At 40.8% G+C, this 23,466-nt stretch overlaps 1 protein-coding gene across 2 annotated transcripts in view; it reads right to left on the bottom strand.

Annotated features, from left to right (window-relative positions):
- The window catches only part of prex1 (phosphatidylinositol-3,4,5-trisphosphate-dependent Rac exchange factor 1), a 79,227-nt gene that overhangs the window by 15,141 nt on the left and 40,620 nt on the right, over nt 1-23,466 (bottom strand). For both annotated transcript variants that reach the window (XM_085443242.1, XM_085443241.1), the window contains exons 11-26: nt 23,006-23,106; nt 21,242-21,345; nt 20,219-20,268; nt 16,591-16,666; nt 15,835-15,907; nt 12,818-12,963; nt 10,891-10,983; nt 8,954-9,102; nt 8,776-8,861; nt 7,156-7,295; nt 6,300-6,444; nt 5,364-5,536; nt 4,889-5,050; nt 4,042-4,252; nt 2,802-3,078; nt 1,799-2,017 (exon numbers count right to left, since the gene is read on the bottom strand). In XM_085443242.1, the coding sequence (XP_085299368.1) occupies nt 1,799-2,017; nt 2,802-3,078; nt 4,042-4,252; nt 4,889-5,050; nt 5,364-5,536; nt 6,300-6,444; nt 7,156-7,295; nt 8,776-8,861; nt 8,954-9,102; nt 10,891-10,983; nt 12,818-12,963; nt 15,835-15,907; nt 16,591-16,666; nt 20,219-20,268; nt 21,242-21,345; nt 23,006-23,106 (2,205 nt within the window). The remainder of the gene's footprint in view (nt 1-1,798; nt 2,018-2,801; nt 3,079-4,041; nt 4,253-4,888; nt 5,051-5,363; nt 5,537-6,299; nt 6,445-7,155; nt 7,296-8,775; nt 8,862-8,953; nt 9,103-10,890; nt 10,984-12,817; nt 12,964-15,834; nt 15,908-16,590; nt 16,667-20,218; nt 20,269-21,241; nt 21,346-23,005; nt 23,107-23,466) is intronic.

Consider the following 23,466-nt stretch of genomic DNA (forward strand, 5'->3'; position numbering starts at 1 on the left):
ATGAGTATTTTGCTAGTGTGTGTCTGGGTTCACTTCTCCCCATTAATGAGAAGGTCTAGTGCAGATCATTACACTTTATCCTGCGATCAGACATCCACTACTGATGGATGACGCTCTCATCCACACAGCGCTCACTGTGGATTACCACATCTCAGTCTAAATGCTCACCTACAGCTCTCTACACCACCATCATCACATGTAAGCAACATGTAGCAGCACGAACAACACCACACACATGCACACACACACACTAGAGAAGCAGTGATTTATGGGAGACACAATATAGCAGAGTTTGGAACAAACACTATTTTCTTTGTGTATTTTTTCACCCCAGTCCCCTTTGCATTTTTTTTGTTGACCGTGTGTGTGTGTGTGTGTGTGTGTGTGTGTGTGTGTGCGTAAAAGTCATTCTCCCCTGTCCTTCCTCTAACATTGCATCTGTCACAGGCTGCGCTTGGCCACTGACCTCCAGCTGTTGAGTTCTACTGTGGTTTGTCACCACCTCAGGCTTTACTGCCTGATTCTCTCAGCTGGACAAAAACGTTAAAAAAAAGCACCACCCACACGTGAAACACATAAGCACTTTTCATCACATGCAAAATTTTACAAGTGGGATGATTCATCCACATTCACTAGGCAGCTTTGTACAGCTACCTTGACCAGAGTACTTTTTTCCTACTTGGCCTCAAAAAACCCTGAGTAAACAGTTCTGTGTGCAAGTGTGAGTGCATGAGCGTGCGTTTATACCACACACAGAAGAGCCGACATTTTGCTATACATTTTATTACGATGAGGTAGCTGCATTTCACACGACGTGGCCAGGCTTTAATGACAGAGCGGGTGAGGAGGCCGCGCCCCAAACATTTCGCTTTATTATACACCAGCCCACCGCACTGACAACCAATAACTATATCTTAGTGGGTGGTGGAGGGTGGGGCTCAGTGGCTCTCTGTTCAGTGAACACACACACTCCTCAAAAAAAAAAATCATCTGAATGAACTTGCAACAAGCAAATGACATAACCAGATTCAACCAGAGTATTTTGAAGTCATTTTTAGCCCTGCATCTCAGTTAAAATGGCAACATCTGGAATGAATTATAGCCTCCAAAGGGGGGAAATGAGAAGCATTATAGGTTTGTGGAGTAAAGTGGGAGTCTCAGAGCGCTGTTTTTGTTTTTAAGGAGTTGTTTTTAACCTGTGATGCTGCTATAACAGATGAATGAATAAACAATGAAATGAAAATATTACTTTAAATAATTAAGGTCAAAGTGTTTCAAGTTATATATTGGAGTTATATATAAGCTACTTAGGTCTCAAATTGTAGAAAATATAATTTGAGAGGTAAATACCTTGAAGGCCCCCGGAAAACCATGAGGTAAATACCACTTTAAATGATATGCCGACTTGCAATAGAAATATACAGAAAAGGTGAAAGTATGCTCTAATATGCCAGTTTGAAATCAAGAGCAAGATAAAAGTTTTTAGAATATAGTCAAGTTGTGTTTTCCAATATGGAAGTAAATCCCATTTTCCCCAGCATCTTTGATAGACAGTGCAGTTTGCTCCCTAAGCATATCCAGCATATCCTGTTTCCATAGGCTAACAAGCCAGCAAGGCCTTCTTCTTCATGGTTTTCCGGGGGTCTTCAACCTAAGCCTGTTTATTTGAAGCTTTAGCTAATGTGTCTTATCAGCGCCTTGTTATTACCTTTTCAGGTGCTTTTTGAATAATGTGTGTTTAAGGCTTCCATGCCAGGTTACACTGTAACCTGTAGCTGCATATTCAGTAAGCACTTACCTGTAGGAGTCCCTGTAGCTCATTGTGTCGTGGCCGGAGTCCTCCTGGTCCTCCTCGTTCACTTTGAAGCAGACTCGTTTAGTGCCGCCCTGCTCCACTTTGTCCTGGTCACATCCATCCTCACAGGGGACCAGGGCGGGCGGCTGATTTTCCTCATCGATTGGAGGCTCTCCGCCCTCTCCTTGGAGCTGTGTAGGCTCGGTGATGGATGACAACAGCCTAGAGAAAAAAATATAAACAAATATATCTGAAAACAACAAAATATAGATATTGCCCTTTACCTTGGAGACATTATCTACATATCTTTAGCATATGATACAGAGCATATATCATAATTTATATAACATATATGCCATAATTTTGTGTTATGTTTTTAGCATATTCAAAGCTTTTATAGAACTTGATCATTTATATTCAAATTAAAGTCTTCATGTCAAGACACTGTTATGCTTACATTTCTAATACAATACACAATGCATGGGCCCCATAACTAAAACATACACATGTATTCATTCAAATTGTCACACCCCTTCCTCAGCACAGACACACAATATGTGTCTCTTTCTCTTGATGTTATCCTGGCCTCACTCCCTGTTCCTGTACTGGGCCTGGCCCATAAATATTTTGGGCCTGAAGAATGTTCCTTTTGTAAATCCTCAGCTTTAAACAAGGCAGAGGGAGGACAGACAAAGACAGGCTGCTGTGGGGATAACAGCGTTTCACGCAGAGATCTCTGAATGTCAGCGAGAAGGTTACGAAAATAGCCGACTCAAAAACAGTAGTGGAATGGAAATATCTGATAACAGCAGAAGGTCGGTAATGCTGGGACTAATTTCTGAATGGATGTGAGTAAAAGTTTTCTTTTTTCTAATATGTGGCACACGTGATTGAAGAAAACATCTGCAGAATAGGCATAACCTTCAAAAGATAAGAAAACATTTATGTGAAAATAAGGTTCAGTGCTGTTAAATTAAACGTGATGAATACGAGCTGTAATACTTACACATCTATTTGAGCAACATACTGCTTCATTTCCCTCACAGCAACGTCCAAACGACTGTACAAGTAAATGTAGGCGTCCTGTGTCTCGGTGTCTTCCTGTTTGAGCAGGAAACTCAAACCGCCTTCTCCGTGGCGACTATCATTCAAGCCCTCCCCTCCATCCACATTCACTTCCCCGCTGCCATCCGCTTCATCCCCATCCAAACCAGAGCAGCTCCAGGACGGAGCTCCCATGCTGGTCATGCAATGTTGAGTGTGGGACATGGGGTTCAGTTGTGCTAAAGGAGAGGAGAGATGTTACGGGTGATTGAATGAAAAGGACTTCACGCTCTGACAATTACATCTGTGCCAGATGTTCAAAAGCTATGAAGCAATACTCTTATCTGTTCTTAATTTGGTGTTGACGAAAAACAAAGTCTTAAAAAGACCATCGTTCAGCTAATATACACAGTAAAAGGAAGTCTGTTTATCCGGGTTGAATGCCAAGCTAAGCTGTAATAACCTGACATATCCAAAAACTGAAAACAGATTTAATACTCGTGGTGATCTAAGACAGTTCAAACTCTAACGACAGCTTTCAAAAAAGAGCCACAGCAACATCTCATCAGTACAAGTGCATGGCAGATGTCTGACCGGCAGCTGGTGTTCAGAGGAAAGATGGGGCCGAGCATCTTGGAACAATGCTGACTGTCTGCTGTCTAGACAGCTGTACTGCCTTTTCATCTTTGCTGAGAGTAGAAGTTCACATGTTAACCTCTAAAATTCCTATTGAAAACCAAATTTTAAAAGTATTTCCAAACTTTATTCTCTCCTTGAACATCTTCTACTTTCCATTTCAACTAAATCTCTCACTTTTTTCCTCTGCTCTGTGACCTCTAACGCACCACAGAGTGAACACATTCCTGCTCTGCACTGAGGTCTTTTCCTATATCATTCACTCACTTCTCATGTCAGTAACTTGAATATAATGGCCGAGGGCTAATGGAGTCTTAATAGCAACCTACTCATCTAATTTTACCATGAGAATCCTTGTTGGGCCTTTTTGGTTACACTGGGAGGCTGGGGTTGGTCCAGTCACAGCATCAAATGCATCAAAGCATCAAAATGATCACTGAGCTAGTGGTAAGCTATATTACCATGAGAGGGATAAATCCCTGCAACTCTTACTTTACGCAGTGAAAATGTGACACTGTTGAGATTGTTCTAATCTTCTTGGTTAGAGGACTGTGCGCAGCTCCTACCTTGGTCGGGGTCCAGGCCAAAGATGGAGTTTTTACGACCAAAACGGATGCTGAAAGTCCTGCCGGCAGAGGTAGTGCTTTTGGGGTAGGAGACCTGCATCAAGTTGATGTGGCAGTTGGTGGGAACAAAGTCCATGCAGCCCAGTGGGTGAGGGCGAACCCCAGCCTGCCTGACAGAGGGCCACACCTTGTTCCTCAGTTCCAGAGCAAACTGTGTGAAAAAGAGAAACAAAATGGGAGAAGCCATGAAGAAGAAGGTAATGAGTTTAGTGAATTAAAAAATGATATGACTACAACTGTTGCATCTTCATGATATCGTAAAGCTTCTGATAAGGGTTCTGGTATGTGAGCGACTGAGTTAATTAAAGTTTGCATTTAATTATTGTAGATATTAGCTTTCTTATCAGAATGAAGCTCCTCGATGTTTCTTAGATGCGATGCTATTTTTAATAATTCAATGGGTTTGGATTTTATATGATTTCTTTTACAGTCTGTGTAATATGTCAGGAAAAAATAAGACAAATATCAAAATGTGTTTACCAGGTAGTGGCATGTGGTCTACACGACAAACACAACTGTCTTGAAAAAGCATTTTGTGAGACTCTTAACACACTTTCACCAAGCTGCTCAAAACGCATTTAATGCAATAGGAGTAGTGTAAAAAAAAAAAATTGCCATGTCTTTTTTGGGGGGAGCAAAAATGTGAATTTATTGCTATAGAAAAGGATGTTCCACTGAACCGTTTAGTCACATGTCACAAAATAAAATGTGTTTAGTAAAATAATATGACTGAACATTCCTGTGTTCACATCTATGCTCAAGGGAAAACACAAGAATGTCTCAATACCTGCTGATAGCTGCTGATACGCCTCCTGATATTCTCCAGCTTGGTGTCGCAGATTTGTCTGAACTCGTACTGAGGCATGGTAACGACTCGGTCGTTCTGGTAGATGAGCTGGCTGCAGTTATGAACGAAGCGGCTGTCATCGCCAGAAAACGCCTCCAGGATCTGTAGAGACAAGAACAATTGCTGACGATGGATCACCTTGACAATAACAGTTTAGGAACCCGATTTAGTCCATTTCAATCACTGGCAAATTAGCATTTCTAGCCGTAGCAGCGAAATAAGGCAGCTGAGTTTTACCCCAGCTAAACTTTCTGCTTTCCAGTTCCAGTAAGTGAAACCAGAAGCAAAAACAAAATATTAAGCTGACTTTACTGTTTGAAACTTAAGCAATATTTAGCATGACTATCCACCAGTCTAACGATAAATGCATATGTAGGCTTTAGCTGAACAAACTTCTCATCTTGACAAAACTCACTTTCGCAGTGAGGCTGAAGCAGCCTTTGGGTTCCACTGTCTTCTCCAGGACGTGGCTCTTGATGCCAGCAGTGCTCACATATTCATACACCACGCCATGCTCCAAGTGGACGTTATCAACTGTCAGACTGACCAGAGGCAGATCACACAGGGAGAGTCTGCCCAGCTTGCAGTCTGTGGATCACAGATTTCAATTAAATACTTGACATACATTCAAAGTAAATAACCAACTAAAATACAAAAACCGAAAAAATCAAATGATATGTGCATGTTTAAAAAAAACTCAAATCACTTCAAAATCATGAAAAAACAAAAATGTAGTGCGTATAAAAATCTCTGAGGAAAAAACACAATATCATTTTAAGTCATTTTAGTAATGACACATGTAAAGGTACACAGTGTGCTGCACATCTGTCAAGTGTGCTTACCCTGCCAGCACTGTGGGAAAATTGGCCACTAAGTGTACACTGAATATTACTTAATGGCGTCCTATGACTGTAGCGTGCGTAAGTGTCATTTTCAAACTGCGAATTTTCTATATCCAGAGCAAATTACCTACTGCTGAAGCCACTTTTAGCGGCATGATGAATATGACCCAAGTCAGAAGTCAAATGAAAAAAACAAAAAACAAAAAAGCATTGTAGACGGAACATAATGTTTTGATGTAATGTTTTTGGCAGGGTCACATGTTTTTAGCATGAAGCCTGCAATCAATCTGGATTCACACACAAGGCAAAAAGCTGCCAAAGCAGCACTAATTTCGCTCAGATACATTTTGCTGACTGAAATGAAACTAGCTGACATGAGCGGAAAAACCGCAAAGGAATTGGGGATTGAAAGCTTCATACAGAAATCAAAGACATACTGCGACACTGATAAAACTTTAAATCCAAGCAAAACAAAAGACTGCAAACAATTTCACAGCAACACGTTTCACCTGTTCCATTGGTGCTTTTGTCCTCTTCGTGGTCAGAGCCATTCTCCACTGGGTAAGGCTTGAAAGGGCTGTCCTCCTCCTCATCTGCACCCCTCGCTCTTTGTAGCTCTTCCACATCCTCGAATGCTCGATACACCCAGTGACACTGTGGGAAGAAGATTAAAGCTCAAAAAAATCAGTCGCCGGGGCGCCTGCTGTCTGGGCCCCCTCTCTCTCACCAGTTCATCTAGACAGACCCATCCAATATTAGTTTTACCAGCCGTCAGCATGGCTGCAGTGTTTGGTAGACTATTTGTTGGAATTTTAATGTGGATGAGAACATGATGAAAAACAGAAACATCAACATCAAGCTGTGTAAATATGAGAGGGCTTTAGACACGTATTTTAGAGGGAAGAAGCTAAAGTATGGATAGAGAAGCTTTTACCCTGACAATGCAATAAAGACTGATTCCACCTAAATGAACAATGCAATGCACTCAACCACCGACAACAAACTGGTTAAATGATCAGCTAAATAAAATAAGACAAAACATCGTATGGAGGACACCTTGCTCTGCTCTGTCTGCAGCCTTTTGAAATACTGCCTGGAGACATGAGTAGCTTCTGCAGGAATGTCAAAACAACCAAAGAGGAGTTTGTCGTTTTGACATTGGCCATCTAGTATTCAGTATAAACACTTGTTATTTAGTCATGGCTCAGTTTGAAAAAAAAAAACAACAACCCCAAAACAATTCACTAATGTTACTTTAATAAAGAATTTAACTCATGCAGTTTTGGCAGTGGGGCTGAATGAACACTGTGGATACTGTTTCACTCCAGGCAGGAGTGTATTTTTTGTTGGCCTATGTTAGCTCACCGCTTGGAGAGGTTCCTGGTGAGTGCGCTGGGCTGTGAAATGCTCCAGGACCTCTTGGTAGTCGCTGTGATTGACACTGTTGCCATTGACTTTCAGGACGACCTGGCCTGGCTGAAGACCAGACGCTGCTGCCTCCCAGCCTGTAATATTTCCACACAGGATCATGAGTTCGCACAAAGGCAAAAACCATTTACAACACCACACATAAACTGGGAAACATCTTCTTCAGGATGACTGAATTAAGCATAACATAGTGAACTCATTAAAAAAAATTAACTTTTGGATTCAATTCCCATAGTTCTCAACAAAACATTTCCTCTATTGTTTCTACAGGAAAATGAGAAATCACTCTGTGGAGTGCTATAACATGCTGTCTCAAGCTACTAATGGCTTTACAGCCTGGAAGTCCAATCAACACCTCGATTAACCTTCCTGCCCAATCTAAAAATACCAGCAATGGCATCATTTCCACCCAGGGTGCCAGCAGTAACCACATTAAGGAGACTACTTGACCCATGAATGAAAATCTCCCAGAGAAAGTCATTTAAAAACAATGGGGTAAAAAATACTAGCCACTGAATTCAAATGAAACATACGTCATACTGAGTCCTAAGTAATTGAGGATGTTAGGAAAGTGAGAAAAGGAACATGTAGGGAAGAAGGAGGTGGGTTTAAGAGGGAGAGAAAGTGGAGGAAAGACAATAAAACCAAGGGACCAAATTTCTTGGCTGGTCTTTTTTTATTAGGGTGCATGTGTGTATCCTCGCCTTACTGCTGCTAGGTTACAAATTGGGATTCATCCCTCATTTAACTTCTAAACACACTGCTGATTTTTCTATTTAGAGACCGACAAACAGGCTGTATAGTAAGGAGGTCTTAAAGAAAAGTAGGAGAAACGAAAAGGGGAAACAGAAGTAGCTGTCTTTTCAGTTACCCATTACAGTTTTAGCTGTGATCACAGAACATTGTGTGTGTTTGAAAAGTAGTTTGCTCTATTAAGGGTTTGAACCCTGACCGTGGGCTGTCTGGCTGACAGGTGGCCATAAAAACCTAATAGAGGCTCACTAAGAGCAGAATGTAACAGGTGGTTAGAGGCTAGGGTTACCTCATCTTTCCTTTGAATTTCCTCGGAATTATTTGTCTTTCTGACACCGTAAACACTTTTAATGCATTTACTGGCACTGGTGCAGAAATAACAAGGTCAACATCTTACAAGTCTGTTCACAGATCTCCACTGTTGGCTCATAAGCAAAATATGGGTCACTTATAACTACATTCAAGAAATAATAATTTAACTACACTTCCCCGGGAGCTGTAAAGTGCTCAACTGATTATTTTTCCATTACACGTACAAAGCCATGGTCTTATTTTACCTTTAAATACAAAACTGCACACTATTTCTGCCATTTCGCCATGTGACAGAAACCAGATATTAACGATACAGCAACGCTGTTATAAATTACATTTTGTAGCCTACTTATTAAACTCTGGTACCGTGCTTTCGTCCTACGTGTTATTCTCTGAGTGTTCATGAGAGAAGGAGTAATAATGAAATTCTTCTGCTATCTCTGAAAAAAATGCATATTTCTGCTGATTGTTGTGGCTACAGAAGTCAGTTACCTTTCCTTACAGCGTGGACATGAGGAGGAACAGAGCCACTCAGTCTGAAGGAGAGACTGTCTGGGTTGTCAGGGATTTTTACGATCCTGGAAAAAAAGAAAAAGAAAATACCAATCAGACCAGTGCGGTCTATATGAGTGGACATTGTGTATTTCAGCACATATGCATGAGCCCTCACTCCTTGGCCTTGGTGCCAACCAGCAGCCGCAGGGAGCGTCGTATGCAGAAGGACTGGCTAATCATGGTTTCAACCTCCGAGAAAGGCCTGAGGAAAAGCAGGTCCTCGTTGATGGTGTAGATCTTCCTGCCCACCTGCAGGCCAGCCATCTGCACGGACAGACGGACAGACAGGAGACAGAATGTGGTTATTTATAGGTGGCAGCTTGCTTCAGCCTGAACCCCCTCCCAAAGGCAACATCCGCACAGTAAGAGTTTCAGGTCGGGGGACTGCAATTCAATTTAAAATTACGAGCAAGTACCGGAGTGAGACAGAGACTGTGTACAATTCCCCTGTCTAACGTGAATTACTCACAATCAAGTGCTGGTATATGATAATGTGCCTCCAAGGAGCAAAGAAGAAAACAAACAAACAAGCGATAAGACGAAAAGCATTGTTTGCTGCTCCAAATTCCCACAGCCTGTTCTGTCTTGTCGTGTATTTTCCAGCATTTGACTGAAGTTGTATGCAGTGAGTGCGTATAAAGATTGGCCACTGGATATGATAAAAATGCATGATTGCTAGACCTGAGTGTCATGCCTGCTTTGTGTTAGATTTGCACGCACTTCCAGACTGAAGGGCGTCACTTTATAATTTTTTTCCTAATGTTGCCAGTTGCTCTGCCTGCGACCTCTGATGCTTTGTCGGATCTTGCCAGATTCCTTTAGCTAATATACAATCTCTTCAGTCAAGGCGCGTTGCAGCTGCACAAACCAGTATACCTGCTCCCAAAGAAACAAACATTTTCAAGCTTTTCAGTCGGATTTCAGCTTCTGATATCTCTTTACAAATGACAGACACACAGCAAATCAGCCTGCAGCATGCATTTAAATGCAGTCATCTTCAGTCACGTTGTGAGAAGAATACAGCCTCTGTGCACTCACTGTGTGAGTCCAGTGTCCTGGGCAAAGATCCGGTGGGATGGCCTTGGTTAAGCCAGGCCTCGACTCTGTTTGAAGGCCCAGCGTGGATGTAGGAACGACTGGGAGGAGCCAGAGCTATTTGAATGCAGAGGGGTGCATGTATATGTGTGTGTGATTACACAGCATGGGTGCCAGTCTGCACGTGACTTTCTATAATAGTATCATATAGTGAAAGAGCTCAGTGTGTGAGTGTGTGCCTCTCAGCCCTTTTCAGAGCCCCATGGGAATCAGCTGAGCTTCATTCACTGCGCTGGCACACGGGCTGTGTCACAACTAGCAATCCTCGCCCCACTGTGGGGGGTGGAGGGCACGGGGGAATGAATAATAGAGTGAGAGGGGGTTCGAAATTAAGGAAAAAAGGAGTAATAAGGAACAGAGAAGCAAAGGTTTAGTGTGGTAGTTGGGCAGTGCATAAAAATGAAGATTATCGAGAGCTGCAGAGCAGCACAGGGGCACGGGAGAAATGAGGATACAAATGTGGAAATAGTGGGGAGCATGACAGTTATAGTCAGGCTGTGGAGGAAAAACAACCAGGGCACCATCATGTGTGTTCATGACAACATTGCAACGATTAACAGTATACAGGCTGGGCTGTGAGACGGACAGGCCAGAAGTAAAGTATGTCACCTGTCTAAGGCGAGTAAGAGGACATAAAAAGAGGATGAATGATCAATAAGACAGGAAAACATTGGCTCGTCCATCTTGTATTATAGCCATTGAGCTGTCACTGTAATTCCCCTCCCCATCATCAGTGAAGGCTGACACAATGGCACGGACGGGACAAATACCAATATGGAAGCTGCTCCCTCCTAAACATAAAAATATATCTGCAAATGGCTCTGCAGCCAATCAGAGCAGAGTTCTCAAAAAAGGGAGAGAGACAGAGTGACAGCAGCCGTCCAGAGAGTAGACAGCCATTACCTAGTGGAACTGACACCCCGAGGCTGGAAGAAGTGTGTGTGTGTGTGTGTTTACCTCAGCGTGTGAGCCCCTGGTGACAGATTTCACAACGATGGCCTTGTTCTTCTCCTCAATCTCAAAGCCGTAGCCTTCCTCCTCGGGGTGAATCTAGCACAGAGAAAATCGACTAATTACTTCCACATTTTCACCGCTGACTGTCAGGCTTAAAATGTCTTGAACTGATTTAGTATCACAAGTAAGCAAACAGGAAAATAATTTTAGATGCACACATATTCATCATCTTTCTGTCTCCATTGGTTCTGCTGCTGTAATTCTGTGCAACTGTAGGCTCTGGCTATAAAACGGCAACTTGTCTTCATGGCAGTGACCTGGTTTGTCTGAGAAATCACTGAAGCTTTAAAGAAAAAAAAAGGTGATTTACGGCACTTTTTCTGGGTGGTCTCACATGCAAACTATTCACACATAATCACAGTTTCATTAGCCATTTGTGACTTTCATTCCGTCTCAGGTGCCTTTGCCTGATGTTGCTCTCTGTTCTCCATATTGTATTCCCACTTGGGGTTGAGGCTTAAAGTTAAACGCTGTCGTCGCCAAACACATTAGCGGCGTCCATTAGTTAAGCTGCTGGGGCCATCTTCCTGCTGCACAGTCCTGATAAGATGGGGATCTCTGCTGTTATATCAGAGGAGATGACCGTGGAAAATAAAGAGTTCCTGCACTTCACTTCAATAATAGGCATTGGGGGGGATTAGTTCTGCTAATCAAGGAAAAGGGCCTTTTCCACTTCTTGTGGAAAGCCAGATGGCGTGCCTACTTCTCACTATGATATGAAAAGGGATGCTGATGATGCTTCTAGGTTTCCCTGAAGATAATGGACTCAAATAAACAGTTGACTTTCTGTGTGAGTTTGTGGAAACCCCCGAACACTTGACCCAGTGTTGTGCAGACTGACTTTTACTGTATGTGTAAAAAAATATTATATGCTTTTATTGTAGGATAATGATATTAACAGGAGTCACGCCACAGATGTGATTGGAAGTGAAAACCTAAGTGACCCAATATCTGGGCAGTTAGTGCACATACCATATTCCCCTAAGCAGCCCCTCCTCTTTCTACAAAGAATATTTAATAGTGTCAAACTGGACGCTCAGTTCTGGAGTGATTATGGACATGTTTGCTGCAAATTACACCTTATAAGAGTTAAAACTAAGTTACTGTTTATTTGAATCTTACCTTTTTCTGCTGCTAAAAAAAGAAATGGCTACACAATGTTGACTGACGCATCTTAAAAGGTCTTTAAAGCAGATCAAGCACTAAAGAAGGAAAAGGTCTTGTCCTGCTTTTAACTGCACTACAGTCATCAATCATCAGCTCACATTTTCAAATGTATTTCAAGAATATTCATCGGCTGCCGTTCTCACAGTTATCTTTTGTATCAGCAGCAGCGCAACAGAGATTCATCCCGGCCGATACAGCTGATTACATTACAATTATATAACACTCAGATGCATAGTGATCAGAGCGATTTCAAATGTGCTTGCTGTCATCAAAGCTACTCGGGCTGTGTATAGTGGTGTTAATAAAAGTTAGATGTGGAGATCAGAAGAAGGCACACAGGTATATATGTATGCAGGGTTCTACAGTCAAAATGCATATTTATGCCCGACAGCGTAACAGGATAACTTGAAAAACCTTGTTTTTGTTATTTTTGCATCAGTCTACAGTACAGTGGCTCATTGTTTCCCATCATGCTTTTGTTTTGTCTTTGGGGTGGTTAATGCTGTGCAAGGTAATCAAGACATCTTTGTGCCATGTTTATAGCATCGGAATGATGCTATAAATTAATTTTAATTATTAGCACATTTTTCTCGTGGGAAAATGATGATGCTAGAAGTGGTTTTTTTCCCAGATTCTGGCAATATCTGCGTATCCATGTATAGATGTGGGAGAATGTGAAAGTGTGTATATGAGTGTTGCTCACCACAAGGGATTTGACTAAGATGTTTTCAATGAGTTTGAAGTCATTTCGCTGGAGCTGCTTGCTCTTGGTGCCGGTCCCCTCGGTTTCCTCGTCCGCGTAGAAACGGAAGAACTGGGACTCGTCTTTAAACTCGCTCTTCTCCAAAACTGAAGTAAATGTTTTTTTAAAAACACAAGAATGTGGTAAATGTGTGCAGAATGCAGCCACAGGAGATAACAAAGAGAAATAGCAGAATGTCACAGTATCGGTCTTGCAAGATCAGTGAAAAGTAAAAGAGCAGAAAGATTAAAAAAAGGCTTTTTTTAAATAAAGCTTTGACCCAACTTCCAAAAAAAAAAAATCTAGAAAGATACATGTGTTTATAGAAGCTTTCATCTTTGGGAGTCTTCTACACAAACAAGCTAACAGTTAATTAGCTCATTAGCTGATGATTTTAGTGAGAGCATCTGGAGCAAGACCACATCTGGACTGCAGCCAACACAAGTCTTCCAAACCAAGGTTGGGAAGACTCTCAGGAGGACACAAGAAATTGTGTGTGTGTGTGTGTGTGTGTGTGTGTGTGTGTGTGTGTGTCTGTGAGTGTGTCTGTGTGTGTGTGTGTCTGTAAATCCCACCGATGTACTGAGGTTCACTTCAACACATGGGGCACTGCAAACAGGTGAGAACCATATTATGGTCGCTTTGTCCAATCACAGTAATTGTGAAGAAAATACCCAAAACTTTTCTTTTTCAGTGTTTTGAAAGATCTCCCTTTATTTTTATTTTGTTACAGGCCTGAGGCAACAGAATTAAAGGGAGAGGCTAACTTATTCTGTCTCAATAATTATGCAGTACTAACAGCAGTTAAGTCATTAAGCTGAAGCCCAAGTGCACATCAGTAAGCACGGCTACAATTACAGGACACACACTATTGTACCGTACAGTATGTCTTTTAACTGCATTGCCTTGCCGCAGCTTTTTGAAGTTTGCACTAAAAAGTCACGATGCGTTCTGTCACGTCTTGTTCCAGAGAAACAGACCAAAGAAAAAGTCCATCTGGTTTGCGTCTTAGGAGGATTTGGAATTTGTGACATGAGGCACAAACATTTCCCTGACACAAAAAATGCATCCGAGGATGTTACCTAATCTGCCGTGTCTGTGCAGATGCATGACTCTCTGAGGCCACTGTAAAATGAGGCTTGTACGGGCAACACCGAGGGCCAAAGGTACCCAGCTGCTCAGAGATTTGATGAGCAACAAAAGTGTTCACAAACTCATTACACACACACACACACACACACAGAGGTCACACCTACTCACACTGGCCTTGCACCAACTAAAACGAAGCACAAATGTGAGTTATTTCCTCTGACTCACATAGGCTGTGGCCATATAAGACTTTTACTCCTATTCAGCTGGTGGGGGAGTGCCGCTACGGAAACTGTCACACATAATGCATGCACAGTTACTCACACACTGCTAAATCATCATTTAAACACCCTGAACTGACAACATTATCTAACAATCAACATCAATTTTTTTAAGGATCTTTGGAACAGAGTTTTTAAAAACTGATTTTTGTGAATCTACAATGCACTGATGCAGGAATTTGAGAAAACATGCCATGATACATGATAAAGCACTTTCAGCACAGTATTCTTTTGCTTTATCTGGGTACAGCCGCACCTTTAAATGCAAAGTGTTGATATAAAGTGCAAAATGGATTTCCACAAGACAATTTGCTCTAGAGGCGATAAAGATAAATGATCAAACAATAATTTTTATGGCTTCAGTATTGATTTATGGATCTGTACTTGCTGCAGATTGAGTTGTGGTGGGAGGGAAACGTGTGGTCATGTAAATTATTATCGGCCTCTGTAAGTTACAATACTTGCAGGTGTCCATGACGGTGAGCTTAATTATATTAACTTTGCTACCCATTATCATCCCACGGATGAAGTGTTTTACAACCTTGTAACTGTCAAACAGAGACACGAATGAAGAAGGTGAGGATAGTTTAAAAAATGGAGAGAGACAAAAAGAAGAGGAGTTCAAAAGGAACCGGGATCAAGAGCAGCAGATGTGCTGACTAAGAACTAAAGAGAGTGACTTGTGAAGCGCGGTGGGCAGACAGGCTGAGAAGAGAGAGTTCCTCACCCCGAAGAAGGGCAGAGTAAAAGGAGAACAGGTGACAACTTCAAACAGATGGTAGTGAAAGCTGGTGCAAGCTAAGCAAGCAAAAAAACAAAAGTCACTCTATAGTCACTTTTTACAGATGGCAGATGCAGGACTGAAAAAAATAATCCTGTATATATTTATGCACATTATAATGTAGATATACTGCACATGAGACTCCAGAGATGTTGTTAAATTGTCTTAAAGAGACTTTGATAAGGATTCAAAACTTTAACATTTAAATTAATCTGCAGGTCTCCCCGATTAGAGTGCGTCCAAGTATTATAATCTTGCATACTTCTCTATATCCTTCAGGAAACCAGGAAGTGCTGTTAACTTGTCACTTCTTCAGCCTTTCCACACTACTTCTTTTAAGTGCTTCCCACTTTACCCAAAATACATGTGTCCGCTGACGACAGATTCAATTTTATGCATTAAACAGCGTTCACGGTTCAGTGGAGTGACCCAGACAGCCATGTAGCAAAGCCAAACAACTCTGGTTAGGCTACACTCCTAAAACTGTTTATGTTCAACATGCTGGGCTGGGACCAAAGCAGCTCCAACTACAATGTGGTGAGTGAGGTTTTAAAAATTTAGACTGGGTATACAAGTTTAGGATGCCCCCTTTTTTAAGCCTATGATGGCATGCAAGAGAGAGTGGCCAATACAACATTTTTGTGGGGTTGAGAGAAGGGGAAAGATGATGTAATCGAAAAGCACAGAAAGACCGGGGAGAGAATAAGAACTGAAGAGAAAGTGCCACAAACACAACACTATTCAAATTTAAGCCAAAGCTGTGGGGAATCGAAACAATATGAATGATTAGAATCTGTCAAAAGTGCTTGAGAGTGAGTTTAACTGACCATGGTGCATGAAGCCGCTGTTACAGAGCCCCACTCCCAGCGTCACGGCATCCTCTCGGTTCGAGCAGTCTCCCTGGGAAACCAAGTCAATGACGCACACAGGGTCATTCACAATGCCTGTTTACACCTGCTCATATGCAGCATGCTGCTTCAATTTGTGACATTAAAAACTGTACAATTTAATCAGCACAGGTTAATATCTATGTGTCTAAGAACAAGTGAGAGGGAGAGATTAGGACACTACTGGGTTACTTGTCCCTCAGTTTCAGTAAAGACAGTAGAAAATGTTAAAACTGCATTCAAACCGTACCTATAATAAAAGGCAACTTTTTCAAAATTATAATGATAACTCTAAATTTCTGAATTCTAATGTTTCATTAAAAAGTGCTTTTAGCTAGAAAACACATGCTACATCATCCTGAAGGTCTGGACTGAGACAAGGGTGCACATTTACATTTTGGAGGAAACTCAGGATGGTAGCATTGACAGTACATGTTTATGTGACAGTCACAAAAGTCTAAAAAGTGAAAATCCACCTTTTACCCAAATGCAACCCTAAAATTAATACATTTTTGAGCCACTAGTTTCATTTCACTGTTCAATTTCAATGCATTGTGGTTGTTTTACACAACAACCACAATGCACTGCAGCAATTCATTCATTTACAGTAATGAGAGACATCATTACTGAATGCACCCTTGGTGGCTTCTGTGGATTCACGTGAGTGTGCATCGGTGTAATATTTTCTTATTTTACCTGTGAGAGTAGCCAGTCCACCAGTTTGCTAGCAGGCACTACTGATTTAAAGGTTTTCAGATGGTGGTCTCTGTCCCTATAAGGAGCAACAAAAGATTGAATTAGATCAGCTTTATTGTTCAGTGCAAACTTTAATAAAAAAACAAAAAGAAACAGAGTTACAAGTGTAGCAAAACCTCTTTGTGGTTAGCTGCTTTAACACCTAGCTGTGCATGCTATCTCATTGGTGTTTGGTGTTACTATTCAGATGCATCGCTTAGCTTATGCTGAACTCAGCTAGTGGTCAGTTATGCTGAAGTCATCTGCATGAGATTCGGTCATTAACTTGGGAATTCATCTTTTGTTCTTCCTTTTTTTGACGTCAAGCTGATCAGTCCCTGGTTTCACAGTACAGACCGTGAGATAAGCACCGTGCACTTGCTGTCCCTTTAACTTCTCACTCTGTAAGCTTACGATTTGAGAACAACCACAGCTCGCTCAGCCACAATGCACCAGCCTGCTCGACAAGTAAAACGTAAAACAGGAAATGCTACAGAGGATGTGTTTTTCGACGTGCAATTTCTCGGTTGTGCGAGTTGTATCACAGAAATAGACTGTGATACATATGCCACTAACAGCCATACTCAGTATACTATATTCAGAATAAACAAGCGCCGTATATATTAAATGATGATGTGGGCACAAATGACACTGCTGACAACGCAGTGAAACAACCGTGAAAGTGGATAACTTCCCAGTATCGTTTTATGATCAGCGACTTTCTGTTTTAACAACATAATATACCCATGACATCATCGATGTTAATTCTATTAGTTTAATGTGCATTTTATCATGTAGTTACTTTTTTCCAAGGCATTCTATCATTAGGAAATCATTGGAGGCTCTGTCACCAGACAAAGTTTAATAAAACAGTGGCACGGTTTTATGATTATTTATTATTCATAAATGCAACACATCCATCACTCAGACATTTTAATTAATGGTGTCTGCTTACAATTAAAAACAAACAAATAAATAAATAAATAAATAAATAAATAAATAAATAAATAAATAAATAAAAAGCAAGGCCATCTTACATAATAAGTGCCTGGCAGGCAGAAGGATTGCCTTTGTATGTTAATAGGATTTGTCCCCAGACCAAAGGCTCTTTGTTTGCACCAATGGCAACTCCGGCCACTTCAATCAGCGGGTGAGTGATGGAGGGAAAGATAGAGAGATGAGCAGGGAATAGTATGAAAGGAGGGACAGGAGCAGAGAGAGAATGTGTGTACAGTGTGTGTCCTTGAGGGCTTATCACCAGAGGTGGGACCAAGTCATTGTTTTGCAAGTCTCAAGTAAGTCTCAAGTCTTTATCCTCAAGTCTCAAGTCAAGTCTCAAGTAATGTCAGGCAAGTCAGAGTCGAGTCTCAAGTCACTGGTGTAAAAGTCCGAGTCAAGTCACAAGTCTGAAACTTTGAATTTCAAGTCCTTTCGAGTCTTTAAAAAAAAATAATGAAAAAATAATGTTGCAGTTATATGCTAAATGTAAATATTAGACCATGTAATTTTAAAATCTGTGTTTTTCTCAACACATGACAAAATAGTGAACTTAGAAAATATACACAAATTGTGAAATTGCACCTCTTTAAAATGCAGCTCAATTAAACCTAGCTCCAAGAATAATTTTCACCCACAGTTCTGAGATAAGCTGCATGTTATTCTTGGATGCGGTTGTAGGACCAGCTTTAAAATCGCATGACAAAAATATCATACACATTAAAAAAACTGTATCACCAACGTAGCCTGGACAACATTTGCTAGTTAGATGAAGTCAGCTATCTCATTGTAGCATATTTATATGCATATTTATAATCATACGGTTCTTGGAGTGAGTGCATACACTCATGAAGTTTAGTAACTTCAGGTCACTGCAACAAGCCCAGGTACAGTTTACCGACGGATGGGTGCAGGACCTTGAAATGCACCGTGTAGAACGAAAGACCATCGTACGTATCATAAGTTTACCAGTCTCACAAATTGTCGTCATAAATACACATTCGTTAACCGTTTATTAATAGGACCTTTGAGCTCAAGGGTAATTAATTAGTAGTAGAAATAATTTCTGGTAGCATCACAGAAATGTAGCAGTGACAATAATATTGTATGCTGTAATCGTACTGGGCAATTAGTGATACAAAACAACTGTTTTATCCTGTGAATAAAAGTATATGTTTTTGTTAATGTACCATAATAACAGAAGCGAAACACAATATTGTGTCAGGACAATTCACTATTTATGCACAATAAATAAAGGAGCATAGCGCGACAATTTCTGTTCAGCGCCAGACTTGCTTGTAACCTATATCACTAATTATGTTATGAAAATGACGTATTAACTACTAAAAAACACTGACCTTCGTGTAAATGCTTGGAGCAGACTAACCTGTGAGCTGGAGTGTTCTGGGACGTTATATTTGATCTTTGAATGGCTGCGATCCAGTCGCGTCTTTGTTACTTCAGAAACATGGCTCGAACAATTTCTCTTCAACGACATAATCCGATAACAACCGATCTCTTTACCCATCGGCTTCCCGTGGCTGTCATGCGACCGGCTATTGTAGTTAATAATACAACAGCTTCTTGACATTTTTGTGTTTCTTTTTATCGCTGTATAACTGATTTTAATTGAAAGCCTGCGTGCGCTAGTGCCGCTTGCCACGAGTTCCCAGAATCCTTTGCGGTTCTACCCGTGAATGACGTCACATTTTCAATCTCTATATAATATGCATGTTAAATTTTATATTTGGGGTAAAATATCAAGTCTTTTCAAGTAAACCGGTTCAAGTCCAATTCAAGTCCCAAGTCATTGGTGTAAAAGTCCAAGTCAAGTCACAAGTCTTAGAACATTTTTTCAAGTCAAGTCTAAAGTCATAAAATTAATGACTCGAGTCTGACTCGAGTCCAAGTCATGTGACTCGAGTCCACACCTCTGCTTATCACACAGGAACATTGTGAGTTTCCCATGGTTCCTGTTTCTGTTTAAATTTAGATTTTTGTAAAGTGAGATAACTCTATGCCACCTTATGGGATTATTTTAGGATTAGTATGTAATTAGTAGGTAAACCATAATTTAAACGACCCTAGTTTAGCTACATATGTACATTAACATATAGTGAGGCTAACAAAGTGTGTGTTTATGTGTATGTATATACTACACACTGTAGTAATTAGTTTTCTAAGTAGGTGCACTCAGCGGTAAAGTGACTGTGTGAGCATTTGTGTATGAAATAGAGAGTTCAACGCTCAATACTGTAAAGATAAAGAGACAAATGCTCACAGTAAGTGGCTCTCCTTAATCCTCTAAGAGCATGCTTATATAAGCCTCCAGCCATGAAAAACTGAATCCTGAAAGCATAAACCTACAGCAGCTCACGGCTGGCTTGGACTCCAGTTTGGAAGGGAAAAGGGTTTGAGGGTTGTCATTCCTGGCAGGGATACCATTTGTTCAGTCATCACAGAAAGGGTGACTCGGGTCGAATGTGAACCCTTCATGAATATGCATGTTTGCACCTGGAGAGCAGGGATGTTAAGAGCGGAGAATAAAGAATGAAGAAGGAGAAAGAAAAGAGGGAGAAGGGCAGGTACTTACTTGATGATAGGTGTGTGGAGGCTGTGAAGCCGGCAGTAAAGCCTGACGCCCTGTAGCGATAGAAAAATGGAGCTGCTGACTCATAGATCATACACGCCTTGGGTAAACAGGTATGAACATGGCTTCAGAACAACTGAAAAGAGCTACCCTAAGGCTATGAATTAAGGACAAAAAAATGTTTGTTTTTTTATATCAAACCCTGACAACAGTCAGGTCTGAGAACAAATGGAGACCAAAAAAAGGTTCATCGTTTTTGTCAAGTTGAGCTTCTGCCTCACTCGTCTATGAGAGATGTGAGATTGTATCTGGAGCGTATCTAAAACTGTAAAATGTCCAAATTATATTGTATAAAGTTTGTCAAAGGTGGACAGTTTTGGAGGAACAATATATTTTTTAATGGAACAACAGCCAACTGCACCATACGGCAGGATCCACATGTGATGAGAGGATCGAGCTGTAATGATAGTAGATGAAAGCGGCAGAAAGAAAATAAAAGCTGATTTTTTTCTCAATTTCTGGAAGAAGATAGTGGGTCTGAATTGTATTTTTTAAGCTTTAGCATGACAGTGCAAGAATCATTTAGAGTTTTTATCAATCCGTCCATCCGTCTTCTTTTGCTTATCCAGCTCAGGGTCACAAGAAGCATGGAACGCCCTGAAGAGACATACAACCATTCTTGCTCACATTCAGACCTACTGCCAATTCAGGACGACCAATTAACCTAACCCTTGCATGTTTTTGGACTGTGGGAGGAAGCTGAAATAGAGAAGGAGAACCCATGAAAACATGCAAAAGCATGTGAGGAAAGAAATGTTAGCTGACTTTTGCTGTGCTGTTGGGTATGAAAGTGAAGAAATCTGCAGAGGCAGACCCTTTAAACAAGTCAATGAATTCTTATTTTACCTCAAAGTTAATATAAAGCCATTGCAAACATTTACAGCTCATTCGTTACAACTGTCGTTATCCTGATGCTCTTTGTTCTGTCGCACCAATGAAAAGATCCAGAAGCAGAACTCTCGTTACCTTCGACATGATGTCCTCCATCTCACTGCGGGCCTTGTAGGTTCCATCGTCATAACGAAAACGGTACATCACCTGCTCATTCTTGAACTGGTGTTTGTCTGACACTAAAACAAGAGCAAAAGAAGGAACCGTCACCTCAGCTCTGCTCCAGGCTGAATATCAGATGATTTCGAGTTTGTAACATAGGTGTTTTTTGTGAAATGTGGAACATCAAAGCCAAAGAAAACTCTCTGCTTTACATATTCCCTTTGCGAATATCTACTCTTCAAAAATGGACTTAAGGTTATGGACATATATGCTACTGATTTTCAACTGTAACTGGATGACATATCTAATACAATGCCAGTGTTAATATTGCTGTATTCACACATAATAGGCTGAAGAGGTTTACCAGTTATGATGAGCTAGTGATGCACTGCGGCAACAAATTTACTGCAACACTGCTTTTTGACATTGGAATAGAGACCTTTAAGATTTTAATGTTGATGTGCCACTTTTTGATGCATCTGTTGATAGTATTGCTATAATTACAGAAAAAAGGTAAGAGGCAAGAACTATATTTCCTGGGGGCATTGGGTGGAGTGATATAAATGACGTTAACAGCAGACAAATACCAGTCCCAAAAAAACGTCCCAGCTTGCACTAATAAAAAAAGTTCCAGAATGACTTATTTAGAATTAATCCAATACGGAAAATGGAAAAATGACTGACACACAGAAACAGACGATAGTCACAAAGCTAACCGTGAAATCTGCCAATGAGAGGCAGTTTGGTTCCACCACAACAAGCTGGCATTGAATCAAACAAGCTGCTGGTTTTCTCAGTCTAGACTTAAAATACCCTCATAAAACCAAAGGAATGCACCACCAAATCAGTCATTGTAAAGTGTTGTGGGATTCAAAGTACATAAAATGATGGCTGAATTATTGTGGAGGGAAAAAGAAGATCTCAAAATTGCTCAAATTCAGGTGTAAACTGGAGGATGGAAGTGCCTCAAACCAACCATGTACATCTAATTGGATAAGAACTGTAAAATACATGGATTTACTTTTACTCCTGTGGTCTCCCAATCTGTTACATTACCTCTCTCTGATTTCTTTTCACTGGATAACTGTGACACCTACATTTTGCCTGCAGGGCTCAAACCTCTTCAATTTACCCACAAAGCCTCACAGCTGTTCCATAGAGCCCAGCATGTCATCATTGTGTCTCTCTATGGTTATATGGTAAATGTGAGGGAGGATTTCTTGGGATTTTTCACAGGTATTAAAGAATATGAACACTAGGTCTCAGCAGATTTCTCCTGAGAGTGTGGCATGTAGAAATACTTACAGTGGCCTGCACTTACATACAAGAGCCCTGTCAGCAACAGCAGCAGTTGTGTTCATACACACTCTCTATAATAGTGTCTGTCCAAGTGAGTGTGAGTATTTTGTTTCATTTCTAAATGTATAATTCATGTAAGTAAACCTATGAGTGTCCCTCGGGCAAGAGACAATACCAGACAATAATTTCAGATCGTTGTGGGACAACCATAAAACACAGAGGATTTGTGAGTTATATGAATGAGTCAACCAATTACAGAAAGAGAGTGAGAATCAGAGAAAAGGAGCCATTAGAAACAGGCCTGAAGACAGAGAAGGACCAAACAGGGGGAAAAATGACGAGGAGAGCTACAGAGCTCTAAAATGCAAACGTTATAGAGGATTAGAAGATGACAGAGGAGTAAAGAGTTGGAGAAATAACTACATTAATTTGTCTCACCATGATGGATGATGCCATTTTCAAGTAATGCTTGTCCCAGGTTGACTCCTTCTTCAGGTTTACTGATCTCTCCGCTCTCTATGAGCCATGACACGAATTCACTGAGGACACAAGACAAAAATGGAGAGATATCTATGACTGCTGTTCATAGCTAAAGTACTTAAACAACCATGTCAGTTAAGAAACTCTGAAAAGCATTGGCTGATTTGGTCATAATGGTGCCAAAACTTTTATATATTTAACTTAAAAGGCAGATTTCATTACAGTTCGGTCTGGAGTGAAAAGTGGCATTTTTGGTTTGATAAAATTTATTTTGAATGTGAATGTACGGAGCGCGAATGACTACACAGATCAATACTGAGTTAATGCAACAACCTGAAGTTTAGTTACTGACATCATTAGTCATGTTAAATCCTACAAAGAGGTTAGGTCGTGTCTGAGGAAGTGATTTTTCAAACTAA

The sequence above is a fragment of the Copadichromis virginalis genome, linkage group LG20, assembly GCF_057382275.1.
Source record: "Copadichromis virginalis isolate Kocher_CV1m ecotype Utaka linkage group LG20, C_Virginalis_male_GT1.1, whole genome shotgun sequence".
Classification (NCBI taxonomy): Eukaryota; Metazoa; Chordata; class Actinopteri; order Cichliformes; family Cichlidae; genus Copadichromis; species Copadichromis virginalis.